This window comes from Magnusiomyces paraingens (assembly GCF_902498895.1).
Source record: "Magnusiomyces paraingens strain CBS 517.90 genome assembly, contig: contig2, whole genome shotgun sequence".
NCBI lineage: Eukaryota > Fungi > Ascomycota > Dipodascomycetes > Dipodascales > Dipodascaceae > Magnusiomyces > Magnusiomyces paraingens.
In genome coordinates, this window is record NW_022474068.1 from 4322146 (window position 1) to 4337193 (window position 15048).

At 29.0% G+C, this 15048-nt stretch overlaps 2 protein-coding genes across 2 annotated transcripts; one reads left to right on the forward strand and one right to left on the reverse strand.

The window, feature by feature from the left end:
- Nucleotides 1-6112: 6112 nt before the first annotated feature.
- SAPINGB_P003107 (uncharacterized protein) lies at nt 6113-7828 on the forward strand (the record flags this gene model as incomplete). The annotated part of the gene is made up of 1 exon (XM_031997825.1): nt 6113-7828. The coding sequence occupies one exon, from the start codon at nt 6113-6115 to the stop codon at nt 7826-7828; it is 1716 nt and encodes a 571-aa protein (XP_031853716.1).
- A 338-nt stretch (nt 7829-8166) lies between these two features.
- On the reverse strand, nt 8167-8901 carry SAPINGB_P003108 (uncharacterized protein; the record flags this gene model as incomplete). Its single annotated transcript, XM_031997826.1, has 3 exons — nt 8167-8206; nt 8567-8685; nt 8785-8901. 3 exons carry the CDS (start codon nt 8899-8901, stop codon nt 8167-8169), a joined length of 276 nt encoding a protein of 91 aa, XP_031853717.1.
- Nucleotides 8902-15048: the final 6147 nt, after the last annotated feature.

A 15048-nucleotide genomic window follows, 5' to 3' on the forward strand; every position in this document is an offset into this window, starting at 1 on the left:
GCTATTGGTCGCTTAAATAATTATTATGTCTTTTAATTCAAGAGGTTAATTGTTAATTTTTGACTTATGTGGGGACAGTAAACAATTACAACTTATCACAAGCTGTGTATCCTTAAAATAAGGAAGCATATGTTATCACATAATTATTACCAAACTATTCACAAGTGCTTTTATACCCCGTGGATGTAGAAACCTCTCAAACTCGATTTGCAGAGTCATGGTTGCAAAAATTATCCAAGAAAGCAAAACTATAACTGCGGAGTTCTCCAATGCCTTTTTATATTTTAGATTCCAACGGATCGAAAGATAGTCTTACAATGCATTTCTTAATAAAATAACATAAATTGCTTTATCAAATCATAATATCAAAAACTCAAGAAAATGAAAAATTAAACGAAATGAAATGAAATGAAAAAATGAAAGAAATTAATGAATGTTATACCTATTCCACATCGATACTTATATAATGTCAGTTATGTTGGTTTTAATAAAAAAAAACATATACTAGACTGAGAAGCACATAACAAGTTGCTACATTCAGAAGTATGTCAAGAAGACCGATTGTATCTTCTATTCAACAAAATTCTTGTAAATAATATTTCTACTTTTTCATTATTAGCCCCTCTTTGCAAAACTTTCCATTAATATTAGACGGTATGTCAAAATTATACACCTACTACTTATATACCACTGAAAGTACATCTCATAAATTTGGAAATTGAAAACAGCATATACAAGTTGAAATATCATTAAAAAGAAATAAACATTTATGATTTTATACCTCTATCCTTGGTGTTTGGAGATAAACAGAAATCATGGGTTATTTGAACTATAGAAAATTTATTAAAGACATTGCTTGAAAGTCCTTCAGTCATTAGTAAACACTCCAACACTCCAACACTCTAAACTAATAGAAGATAAAAAATAATAGGGAAAACTAAGACTGATTTTTCATCAGATACAAAATATACTTGAATTGGCTATTTTTTTTTAAACTTAATATTTTAAACATTAAATGAGCAAACCAACCAAAGCCCAAATCAAGATACTTTTAATGGAACAAATAATAAAGAATAAGAAACATTGAAATAATATTTCAATAATTATCATATTATATTGCCTCCTTAATGGGTTTGTTTTCAGCTGAAGACTAAAAAAAAAAATAAAAGATCTTTTTTGACGGAAAGAGTTAAAAAGTATAATAAGTTGGTTCTAGGTATATATCTCATTTGCAGTTTATTACATTTAATTGTTTTAGTTTCTAATACTGCCCTACAATATTGAAAATCTACAAATATTTGTGCTTGAAATTTTTTGAAAATCTTGATAAGATATAATATATAATATGTTATATTGTTTTTCTACGTTATCTTGAGAGAATTGACTAAAGATTGATTAATTTAAATTAGATTAGATTGTTGACATTTAAACCAACTGACTAAAAATTATTTTTAAACATACAGTAATTTGAACTGTTTGCTCATCAAACCCTATCATTAGAGACAATTTTCAAATATAAACTAATCTATCATTGAAAATAAAAAAATTAGATTAGCTTTTTTTATTAATAAATACTCTTCAGCAGATCAATTATTAGCTTTTCAAATTATCGATCTAGTCCGTATGATGATTTCGGAATTGGACAGAATAAATCTTTAATATCTGGTGTTTTGTTTTTAAATTTGACACATTTCAGAGAAATCATCTTAGTGCAATCAATTCAATTCTAAAAAGCGAAAATAGTTTTGGTTTTATGCCTATGAATGTTAGAAAATCTTTATAATAATTATGTTACCAGTTACCAGCGTTAGATAAATCCGGTGTTATTAAGAAGGACCTGACATTTGTTATACCCCTGTGATTTCTCTTATGGAAACCAAGTACAGTATTGGATAAACTTACAGATTAGTGTTGATTATATATCAAGGAATAGAGCAAATAAGAACAATATTATTAGCAATTTCAGACATGCAGTGTACAAACTACTTGTTTTTTTCAAAATCATTCATAGATTTAGTTACATTATGTTAAACTTTAAAGAAAATGAATTTTTAGCTCTTCGTTAAAGAAATTCATTTCATTGGTTCTTAAGGGCATGATTTTTGTTGTAGTTACTGAAATCTTAAGGATCTTTTTTCATGTTTCTCTAAAAGTCCAATAATTGCGACGACTCCTACTGTAAACAGAAAAGTACAATAACATAGCTGAAACGTTTTTAAATATTTTGTTTATGATTATCATTTTATAATCTTTATAACCATTCTACAATGTTTTTTTAAAGGCTAATATCTCATTCTGTGAAATTTAACAGTGACAATCTATAAACTAATACAAAACTATATTATTGATATCATAACATCATAATACCCTGAAAACTCTGGCTTTGTTTATGGTTTTCAAAAAGCTTGTTAAGAGTTAAGCAGAGACCTTAAAGAAACGGTATGGGTTTTTCTTTAGATTACGCTGATTTATGTTGCAAAGAAAAAAATGATATTCAGAAAAAGTGGCAAAAGAACGAAGTTTTAGTTCTTTATGCTGTTATAGCTTTTAGCATAGAAAATTTCAAGGCAAATGTTCAGTTTACTATTGATCATACTTTACCTAGATTTCTTGGTGAATTTTTATGTATTCAGGTAATGAATCCAAGTGCTTTGCTTTTATAATTCTTTCTGATACCAAGGCAAAAACTACCAAAATGTTTAGAGTCAACTTTTACTTTTGAATTGTTTAGCAAATAATTTGATGACGTCTTTGATGAGTCACGCTGTAATGATTATATGGTATCAATTGTATTGAAATATCGAACTTGTTGCGTTCCAATACCTTGATTTTTTACACATCATCGATTACTCTCACTCGACAAATGCTATCATATTTTTGCTTAGTGTGTAAGAAGTGTTTGCAATTGAGAAATCACTTAGAGAGAAAACAATAATGCACTTGAAATCTTTAATATTAGTTTCTATCTTTAAAAAACCCTGCCCGTATGTTGTTCTGGGCCGATTTACAACGCCTTTGAAAAGGTTTCGTAGCTTGATTATAATATACTCTAGTTTTTCTATTAAAGCTCTTAATGGTTTAATAAAAAAGTGATGTATGTATGCAAAAAATTTTGTGAACTTTCAATGTTATATTAAAAATATTTCAAACTCTCACTATTCAAAATTGGAAGGAAAAACTAGAAATCTTTTAATTATTAAACAATTGGCATTTTAGATAGATATTGTTCAATGATCATAACCTTCATATACTTTAAATTCTATTTTTATAAAATCCTATTAACATTATATTCCCATATAAACCATCATAGTTTGAGACGTGTATGTGTCTGGCGAGTTTTTTTTATTGACAATGCCATTAAGTTTATAACTAACCATTGAACTCTAGATATCTTTACGTCCTGGTTAAATTCATTAGAAAAAATTATTAATAATTAACGGTTAAACAAAAATCAGAGGGCGCCAGTTCAAGAAATGAAAACTTTAATGGATGTGTATGTATTTATGAAAAAAAAAAACTTTTAAGGCTTTAGGGCGCGCTGCATTGTAGGAGATAAATTTGAACTCAAAAATGCATGTCGAAATTTTCTTAATGACTTTTATTTGTTTAGACAGTCGATTGCGCATTACCGAATAAAAATAATATTGTTGTACACGAAAACTTGTTGGTTCTGTCAAAATATTAAAAAAAGTACTGACTGGTTTCAAAAAAAAAAAAAAAGAAAACAATTTTCTAATATTATTCTCCATATTATTTAAAGTAGAAATTTGATTTTAATGAATAAAGATTTGAGTTTGTTTCTTTTTTAGTAATTTTCATCTTAATAATAGAAAATAAAACCCCTTCATATCCCAACAAGACAATGAAATCTAATCGGCATTTGTCAGTATTGTTTCTATTCTCTCCTATTTTAAGAAGACATGAAACGATTTTTGATGAATTTTGTTTTATATTGTATTTTTTTAATGTAGTATTTGGCAGATCGTGTAACTTTCCAAGGTTTTTTTACTGCACCTTCATTATAGTTTTTACTTACAAAACAGCATCCTGATATGATACCATAAAAAACACGTTATAGCAATGCATAAGCGATTATGGCCTGCAGGTACTCTTAAAGTCTTTTAAGAAATAATAAGAATAATCTATCTTTTGACTGAATATATCTTCATCTAAAGTTATTGGATAAAACAATAGGTTTTAAAAGAGATGAAAAATTCTTTGAGTAACTCAATGAAAATCATTAAAATTTATCATACTATCCTTGAATATTTGTTTAAATTTTTTTAACTGAATTGATCTTCATAGAGCTTTATTGTTTTTTTGTCAAAGAAAAATTTGTTACAGCCAAGCGAAAGCTTGCGCAATCCCGTTAATTCCTTAAGATTAATGCACTTTTAAGATTTCAAGACATACATATGTCGACTTCAAAACATTTATTAGTACTTTGCGATTTAAGCTTATTGTGAAGATAGAAAGAAAAAACTATTTTAAGCTAGATAAAAAACATTATGGCCTTTTATTGATTGTATTATATTAATAAAAAATTAATAAAAGGTGTACTATTTTTTTAATCATTAATTTGGAATAATTTATTTAAAAAATTATGAGAAACGTCTGACTAATTATTTTTGTAAACCTTAGTTGGTGTAATAACAATTCGCTTACCATTATAAAGACATCTAAACATAAAATCATCTTGAAGCTCAGATTATTTGCCTCAAGTTAATATCAAGGCTGATTAAATATCCTTTTCCATACCCCTTTTTGGATCCCTTGCTTTAACCTTTTGTAGTTTTTGGTAATTAAAGTGGTTCCTTGATTCACATCCTTAGTAGCAGAGAAATCAATTCTGTCTTCAATTTCAAAAAATTTTAAACGCGTACCGTGATTGATTCATTTTATTTCTCGGCAATATAACTTTGCATGAAAATTTTAAACCTGTCAAGTTTTCATGTGGGAAAAAATCTTTGAAGCCAGCGAAAAAAGTCTTTTTTAAAAAATAAATAAAAAATCGAGGGTATGCTTAATGAGTATTATCAAATATCAATATATTTAATTTTAATGAGTTGTTTTCTTAAATTTAAACAAGACTACAAAGTTAATTATATTGTAAAAAAAAACTAGTTTCGCATGTTACTCTCTTATTTCCACAAGATTTTATTTAAAAAAATGGGAGGTGAAAGTAGATCTTACGATACTGTGGATATTTTCTTCAATTGAAAGCTAAGAAGATATTTTGATTGTTTGTTTGTTTGTTTGTTTTTATTCAAGGGTAATAGAACTATATAACATCAGCATCTGCGCTATCCTTTTATTGTCTGACTATGTGACTTGCCGGTTTTCATTTGTACCTTTTTAGTACGGGTGGTTTCTGTTCTGTGCGTCTCCGGTAGCCCGGAAGATGGGCCCTAATGCCAGCTTACGAGAAACAGGGAGAACCAGTCTGTCGGTCCCAAAACCTTCCCAACCCATTTCCACTTAAAGATATTTTGACTATATCTTGATGTTGGTATTTAAAGCAAACTTTTCTCATAATTTGTTGCCCTAACAATAATATGATGAGATTTTTACAAACTGGTTTATTTGGTTGTTAGTTTTTATTCACGGCACAAACCAATTTGGTATGATAGAATGCAAAAGTTCCTTTTTCAATAAAACTTGTGAAATGAAAAAAAAAAAAAAAAAAAAAAACAGTTTGTTTAAAAAATTGCATAAATCTGTTTTGATCTGATATTTTATCTTAAACTGATTTTTTTTTGGTTTGGTGTTCGAATCTTACATTGTGATAAATATTTGAAGTTAATTTTCCGGTTTTTTTTTTTTTTTGAAAATGTTTAACGGCATACGGCTGAACATCAAAAAAAATTTTTAGTGCCCTTCACAGCAAAAAGAGAAAAAAATTTTCCCAAGCAGTCGTCAACTCTTGTTTTCACAAGATTTTTTGTAAATTTGATCTTGAAAAAAAAAAAAAATATTCCCCAATATACAGTACTATCGTTTTTCAGCATTTTAGAGACTCAGATTTGCAAGCGAAAAAACAGTACTCTTTCTTATTTTTTTTTTCATTTCTAAGCTCCTATCTTTTTTTTTTCCTTTAAAACAAATAGAAATAATGGATTTAGTATCGACAAACCAACAGCAACAGTTGATTGCACAGCAGTCAAACGAATGGACCGAGGAACAGCAGATTCTTTTGGGTCAAAAAAATATTCTTTCAGAAGATGTTCTCCGAAAATATAATCTTGCTGGTCAGCTTGCACAGACTGGTCTTGCATACGTCGAGACCTTGCTTCTTGAAAGCTTGAATGAAGATATTGATTCCAACACCAATAGTGGCATGTCTGTTGGTGAGATTAGCAGAGCCGGTACCAGATTTTTGCAAAGCTTAATTCAAGGTATCAGCAGCATTCAAAAAAAAGAGGAGGGTGAAGAGAGAGGTCTTGCCCACCCAGTTAGAATAGAAAAGGCAGGGTTTGTTGACGGTGTTGCGCCAGACCATGGTGACTCGTTTCAAGGTGGGTTTCTTAGTGATAATGATATCGTCAAGGTTGTCATTGGTGTTCATATTGATGGTTATACAGCTGAGGTTGCGCACACTGTTGTTGTGAAGGATTATGCGAAATACAAGGCTAGCCACGAAGACAAGCAGCAAGAGATGCCAGTACAAGGCCGTCCAGCTGATGCAGTGTGTGCTGCTTACTTAGCTTCTGAAGCACTTGTTGCACTTCTTGGTTTGACAGTTTCTGTCAATGGCACTGATTCCCAAGCACTTCTTGGAGGAGCTGGTGAAGTTACTGGACGACACATTAGAAAACTCGTCGAGACTGTGGCTAAGGCATTTAAGGTTCAGGTTGTTCCAGGAAGCCGTGTTCGTCGAATCCGACGTTTCCTTGCTGGACAAGACAACATTGTTGTGGAGCAGGATCTTGATCGCAAATGCGTTGAATGGGATGAAGAGAACCAGGAACTGGAGCAAGAGCTTGAGGTTTCTGCAGCTGCTGCCTCTGCAGTTACAGAAAAGTCTGAGGAACAAAAGAGTATAGAGTCAAAGTACCAGGCATTTATTGAGAGCAGAGACATGAAGGACGACGGTGTTAGAGTTTTACCTGGAGAGGTTTGGCTCGTTGACATTCAAATGGCTGGCGGCCCACAATCACCCAAAGGCCGTATTGTGCGGCGCACTTTCCAAGGATATGATGAGAGTGGTATTATCCCCCCTCCTACCATTTATTCTCGCGATGTTTCTGTCAAGTACGATTTGCGCTTGGCCAATGCTAGAGCGCTTTTGGGACAGGTCAATTCAAATGCTTCTGTTTTCCCCTTTACTTTATCCCAGGTTGTTTTGACTCCATCAAAATCCTCTGCTGCCGAAAACTCCAATGCTGTTAAAATTATTCCTGCTGAACTTCGGGCTGCAAAGCTTGGTGTTAAAGAACTCGTTAATCATCACATGTTTGTTCCTCATCCTATATCTGTAGCTGTTTGGGAGCCTGCTTCGCTGACCATTTCTTCTTCAAAGGGAGCCAAGGATGACAGTTTACCTGTTGCAAGAGAAATGTCTACTGTTGTTCTGGTGCCTGCTTCTGTCCATCCTGAAGGTCATGGTGAAGTCTTACGGTTGACTGGTGGATCTGTTACTGGGCAGCCTGCTTATGTTCACAGCAAATACCAAATTGAAGATGCCGATATCTTGAAACTTTTGGAGCTGGTTCAAGACAACCGCTTTGGTATCCGCGTTAGAACAGTCCAACCTGCCAGCGAAAAAGAAGCTCTTGCTGTTGTTGGCGCTGCTAACGCTCCCGCTCAGGACGATGATGCTATGGAATAATTTAGAAATTTAGTGTATTAATTCAATGACTTTAAAAAAAAAAAAAAAACTACAAGTGTACGAGTAATCATAAAAATAAATGAGTTTATTAAAATATAAAATCGTTAAATATATGCTTTTGGTTTTTTAAAGAGAGGGTGCACTTAGGCCTTCTCAAGCTCATCACTAAATAATAAATAATTAATATCATAATCACGAATTGAAGTTTTTGTTGAATAATGCTATGAGCCTTCAGGTAATAAATTGTGGATGGCGAGTTAAACGAAAGAAAGCAAACCCGGGGGGGAGATGATTGGGGCTCGACACAGTTTCAGAAACATGAAGATACCTTCAAGGATTTACTTCGTTTCAGTTTCAATATTCTCAGAGATTTGATCACTAAAAACAAAACAAGTTATAACATCTATTACGAAGAATCTTATAATTGTCAAGAGAAACAAGCATGATTTCAAAAATCAAATTACTTCAAGGTAAAAATCAAATTGCAACAAAGCTCAATTGCAATTATAGAGATTATGATGAATGCTTCTGAATTGTCCTATGTCAAGCCACCATATCCTGTTTCAAATCACTCTTCCAACATCGATTCTTACCATGAAGTATCAAGCAAATATCAAAGAGATTTAATATAAAAAAAAAAAAAAAGGAGTTGATCCAATCAATGGAAACAACGATTGAAATAATAATAATAATAATAATAATAATAGCAACAAAAGTGGAAGAAAGAATTATACTTACAGGTGCTTCTCGACCTCGGCAAGGCTCTCCTTTTGCTTCTTGAGGGAAGCTCTCAAAGCAGCGAGCTTCTCCTTCTCAAGCTGGCGGACGTACAAGTCCTCAACAGCCTTCTCTCTCTTCTATAATACATTTTAAAAGAAACAATGTTAGCATATATTTAAATTAACAAATTTTTAATACAAAGAAAAAACGGGAATTTTTCCGGGCAATTGACTTACGTTGAAGCTGTCAGAGGAACCGGCAGCACGGGGGGCACCGGTGGCACCTTCAGTGTAGAAGCGGACAGCAGAGATGGAGGATTGAACGGAGCGGCGGGAAATGGCACGGGACAACATTTTTGTAGATATATAGGGTAGTTTGATGTTTTGTAAAAATAACAAATAACAAATAACAAAAAAAAAAAAAGAAAAAGGTGGAGAGTGTGGTGGATAGAATAGAAAGGAGGAGATATGAAAGGGAGGAGGAGGGGAGGGAAAAAACAGACGTTTAAGGGCCAGTCCAGCAACGAATTAAAACCGCTAAAAAAATTTTGAAAGAGGTGGCACACACTAGTAGTAGTCAGTTGGACTGATAGCAACCACTCCGGTTATCACGCTATTTTATGGTACCCCGTGACTAGTGGTATCAACCAATCAGTCGTTAGTGCTACACAAATGTTATTAATAATTTTGCATTTATTAGTAATCATTAGTAATATTTAATTTAACAATTTAACAAGGCAAAAAGCCAAAGATTTAATATGCGGCTATATTTATATAAATAGTATAGTATTGTCCTTCAAATAAACTATTTAAACATTGACTCGTAATTTAGAAACTCATTTCAAATTTATACCTGCCAGTGCGAAATAAAAATAAAAAAAAAAAAAAGAAAAACAGTTTAAAAGGATAAATCTATTTTTACTATTATTATTATTATCATTATTATTATTATTTTCTCAATTTGACGTGCACCTTTTTTTTCTAGTTCAGTGTTAATCCATTTAATGTGTTAACTCGAAACTCAGTGCGATACAAATGATAACAAGGGCATTTAATCTATTTAAAAGAGGAAAATTAAAAAAAATTAATGTTGTTTTAAGTTAATTTTTTTTATTTTATTTTTTCTCTTTTAAATAGATATTGAATAGTTTTTTTTTTTTTTTTTTATTTATTCTAAAAGTCAATCAGTTATTTATGTGGTTGTTGTTAACCGAAAAAGTAATTAAAAAGTTGATATCAATCTGGATCTTTTAAAATAAACTTCTAGATTTAGTAAAAAAAAAAAAAAAAAAAATATCGATGCAATTAGTTCATTTCAAATTCTTTATTTATTTAAGTTTTTTTTTTTGTTTAACTAAAAGTAATTTGCAAACAAAGTTGTTAAGAGTGAGTCTGGTTTAAGCACATACATCTTTTATTTTATTTTATTTTATTTTGCGCCTGCAATCCAGCAGTAATAATTTGAGCTAATCTCAATATATAAAGATAAAAGAGAAAATATATATTTATATAAATAATTTGATACGTAATAAAATACTAACGCACTAATGCATTTCGCCAAAGTACTAAAAAGATAAATTGTTAAAGATCTGATTCTTATTCAAATATTTTAAAATACCTAAAGGCTGCAATTGACTCATAAGCCAAGTATCTAACTTATTGAATACTTTAGAAAATAAAGGAAATAAAGGAAATAATAAATATATATGTTTATAAAAGAAATTGTTGTAGTTTTGTTTTGAAATCAAGCTATATGGAATTATACTCACTATATGATATATATGTACTACATGTTTTCTATGTTGCATTTCTAGGACTCAATGCTTCAAAATCAAATGTTTTAAAAATATTTCCAAGACAAGTAAAAACCCAATCTAATCAAATCTGGAATTTAAACTAAATATTTAGTTTATAACTTTTTCACTTTCTTTTTATAATTTTTTTTATAATTTTTTTTTTGTTACCATGCTTTCATTCAGGTACATTAATATTAAAAGATCTAAGGGGGAAATCATCTTGCAGATACAGTTTCTGGCTAGTTTGTTGTTGGAAACGTTTGTCAGTTTGTGTTTGTTTGTTTGTTTTTTTTTTTTTTTTTTTTTTTTTTTTTATTCGAGGGAAACTTTTGCCAGGACAAAATGATCGTGTCTACAACAAAACCTCTTGCAGAAATTTGCGTAATAAAAAATTAATGTAGCAATAAAGATAATAAAGATAATAATAATAATAATAATAATAAGTATTTCGAATTAAATAATTATATAGCAGGCGTTTTTATCGGAGTATTTTTTTTTTTTTTTGTAGAATAGCCGAAAATAATACTGTGTTCGTCAGCACCTAGTTAAGTCATAACTACTAAGTAATTTTAGATTATCAAAACATTACTGGTACGACAACAAATTAGATTTTAACTCTTATTCAAAAAAAAAAAATTGTTAGTTTTCAATTTTAACCAATTCTATGTTTTTTTTTTTTGCGTTCTACTAGGCTTTGTTTTCTTAGTTAGAAATGTTTATTAGGAAAATATTATTTATAAACAAAGTGACTTGAATCTACACTAATTTTAAAATGAACCATTATCTATGAGGTCACCATATTTTTTTATTTTTATTTTTGGGGAAACGAAAATAATCTGAATGACAATTGAATATATTTTTTCTTTTAAATAATTAATTCTATGTATTGTTTAATGGTAGTTACTTTATAAATATATATATATATATATATATATTTATTTATTTAGTATCGTTGTAATTGGAATACAAAATAAAAACTAGCGAGAGTCACCTGTTGAATCACTAAGAAACAAATATGTCTTGACTTGTTTCTTTCTTAACAAAGAATAGGAAATGTAGTACTGGAGCTTAAAGAATTAATAACACGCAACTTTATATGAGCTTTAAAAAGATTAAAATAAAGGTAAAACAAATTTCAAACTGTCGGTACAATTTCTAAAGTTAGGTCTTACAAATGTTCTGTTAAATTTCCTTATTGATCGAATGTAGATGATTCTCCTAATTAATATGTCAAATAGCTATCTTTAAAGTCACGCTATTATTTGAAGTTGAAGGTTCGTTAATGTTTAAATGTAGCGAGTAGTTAACTAAAGACATTTATTTTTTCCCCCTCTCCTTCTTTCTTTTCAAAAAAAAAAAAAAAAAAAAAATATTAAGCTTAACAGAACTCATGATCATGATGAGAGAAGGAAACTAGGTACATAATGGCTACGAATACCCAATTATCCTAATATAACTCTTGAAAAATAAGCTCAATATGACCGTTTTGGAAATTTAGTAATTAAAGTGCGCTTAAAAGAACAGGAAAAAAAAGAAAAGAAAAGAAATTTTAAAAAACCAAAGAAAGAAAATTAATCTATCACCTGACAAACAAATAAGATCAATCTAGGAACGAACCAAAAAAAAAAAAAAAAAAAAAAATAGACTGAATGGATTTTTAAAAAAAAAAAAAAAATTATTTAGGACCATTCGCCAGCCTTGCAATGCTAAGGTATAATTAAAACAATTAAGAAAGGAAGTTCAAATATATTATTCCGTAGGATCATTAATAGCTGTGGTAGAAATTTCATTTTTTACTTAACAAGAAACGGCTTAGCTTGTAACGGTTCATGAATAATGCTTTTTTTGTTTTTTATATATATACCTGAAAATACGTATTGCAATAACATCTCCACTTCCAAAAAAAAAAAAAAAAAAATTCACTCTTTTAGCTACTTCTTTTAGAAAACTTTGTGATGCCATAAAGACCGTTTTAAGAACAACTGGGTTTGTGTATATATGTTGGTTTTGACTTACACCCTTCATATCTATCTAAAATACTATAGCACTTATTATCATTACAGGCGTCATTCTCTCGATATTCAGCATGATTAGGTATATCTTGTATTAAGTGGAAATTCCTTTTGGAAAAAGCAATAAAATTTTTAAAAAAAAAATTAAAAGTATGTATCCTAAATACAAATGGTGATGATCTGGATGCTTTTGTCTCTTAACAAATAGTGTCTATCAACAAGCCTTTCAAAATGATCCTTTTTTTAAAAAAAAAATTGAGTAAATATTACCGTCTTGTGAGAAACATAACTGTAACCGTTTTTTTTAGGATATCTCGTAGCTTTGAGTAGCAACGTTATTTAGAATTTGAAAAATAGTTTTCAACTGTCGTCCCACGGTGATGGAGTGCTTAAAAAAATTGTCATTTTTTTTTTTGATACCTTGGTAATAATAATAATAATACTTAAAAAATATTTTGAAACAGTTATTAATTAATTAACCATATCAAAATATATATATATATATATATACATATATCATTGCCTTTTTTTTAATTGAAAAAATATTTGAATTACGAAAGGAAAGTTCTCTTGATTGTTTTATCCAACTTTCATTTAAGAAGAATTAAGCAAATTTATCGTTATAATGAAATTTTTCTTCTATAATATTTTTTTTCTTATGAGAATAAAATGAGAATTGGATATCGAGAAACTAAGAAAAATTAATCTAAGATTAGATATCAAAAATTATAAATCAATATTTAGTTTCCTTTTTTTATTTTATTTTATTTTATTTTATTTAATTTAATTTTAATTTGATTTTTTTTTTTTTGGTTATAAAATAGGAGAAAGAGAAAGTTTTTGATTAGAAAAATAAAAGTTAATTAATACCTTATTTCTAAATTGAAAGAAATTAAGCGAGAATAGGGTTCCATTCTTTTTTCATGATAAACGCATGTAATGTTGTAAGAGGAGAATTTTAAGGATGGATATCAGACAATGATTGAAAATTTTCACATATTGGTTGCACGATGCCGTCGACCCATCGATGCTCATCGTTCATTAATAATGAATCCAATAAAAAAAAAAAAACCAGGAGTACAAACTACTGTTGAAAATTAATTATTATTATAATTACAATTTTTTTTTTTTTAATTTTTTGACTCAAAAAAAGTATACAAGTGTTTGAATGGTTTTCAAATATTTGGAATGAGAGTGGATATTAGGGGAAAAAAAAAATTTGAGAATGATTTAGGACAAAAATGCCTCTGTTAGTGTATTATTTCCATCATTGAGTTACATTATAATGTAACTAAAAATAATTTTTTTTTTTAATTGGTGCAATAACAATATCCACTTCCAAAAATTATATATATATATATTTTTCGTAGCAGGTTTTGCAAAATAACACCACTTGGATATTATTAGACAACGCGTTATCACGGTAATAGCTCATCGCCGTTTAACTTTTTCCCCTGTTCTTGTTCTTATTCATTTTTGTGAAGCGTTTTTCCTGAAAAAAAAAAATTTTTTTTTTTTTAAAAGTTCCATAAGTTAGGTAATAAACCCTTCAAGAGTGATGAAATCACCAGACTTCAGGTCGTTATGATTATAAGCTTGTGATGATGATGATGATTATTATTATTATTATTATAATAATATTATGTTGGTGACTTAGTCAACGAGGAAGAAGGGAATGAAAAACAGCAGTTGAATTTTGTTTTTTTTTTCTAATTTGGATTAAATAGGAATATTACTCGGGTCCCAAGGATATTTTTGTATATACTTTATTTTATAAAAAAAATATGATGATCAATTTTCATCATGATGAAAATTTTAATACAAAAATAAAATATAAAAAAAAAAAAATTAAATCGTATTAACGAAAGCAGATGAAAATGGACTGGGTTTGGCTTAATATTGAAGTTTTTTTTTTTTGAAAACGGGATAAACCCACAAAACCCTTATATGAATCAATTGGAGTCAAGTATATAATAATTTGAAATTATTTTGATATTTTGATATTTTGATATTTTGATATTTAATTTTTTTTAAAAAAATTAAAATAAAATAATGAAAGATAACTTAGCAGGTTTTTTTTTTTTTCTTTAAAAAATTAACTATTTTTCAAAAAGCCTCCGCAAGCTCTAAAAGGCAAGAATAGCACTTGGACCCTTGTGTGTCTCAATTATAATTGATTACGCACAAGATCAAATTGAAAAAAAAAAAAATTGAAAAAGACAAAAAAAAAAAAAAAAATTACACTTCAATTATTTTATTTATTTATTTTTTGTTTAGTTTCTATCAAGGCATATTCATGTTCGGGTTTTATGTCTAATTGGGATTGAATTATCATCAAAAAAAAAAATATGACAAATTACTTTTTTAAAGGTCTTTGTGACGTTGTCAACAGCTGTTTTCAATATTTGATTTTTTTTTAAAAAAAATAAAATAAAATAAAAGATTCGATTAGAAAGTCAACAAGAATTCGTTTATTTATTATTTTTTGTTTATATAAAAATAACAACATTTCACATGACTTCCAAAGTTGACGATTTCTTGCATCTTAGTAAAGAGTTTGCTTGTCTGCTTGTCTGCTTTTCTGCTTATCCGTCTTGGCTAGTTTATCAATTTTGGTATGAAAGATGATAAATATGGATATAAAGATCCGTGTGCCTTACATGAAGTATTATTGCTAAATTGCTGATTTATCA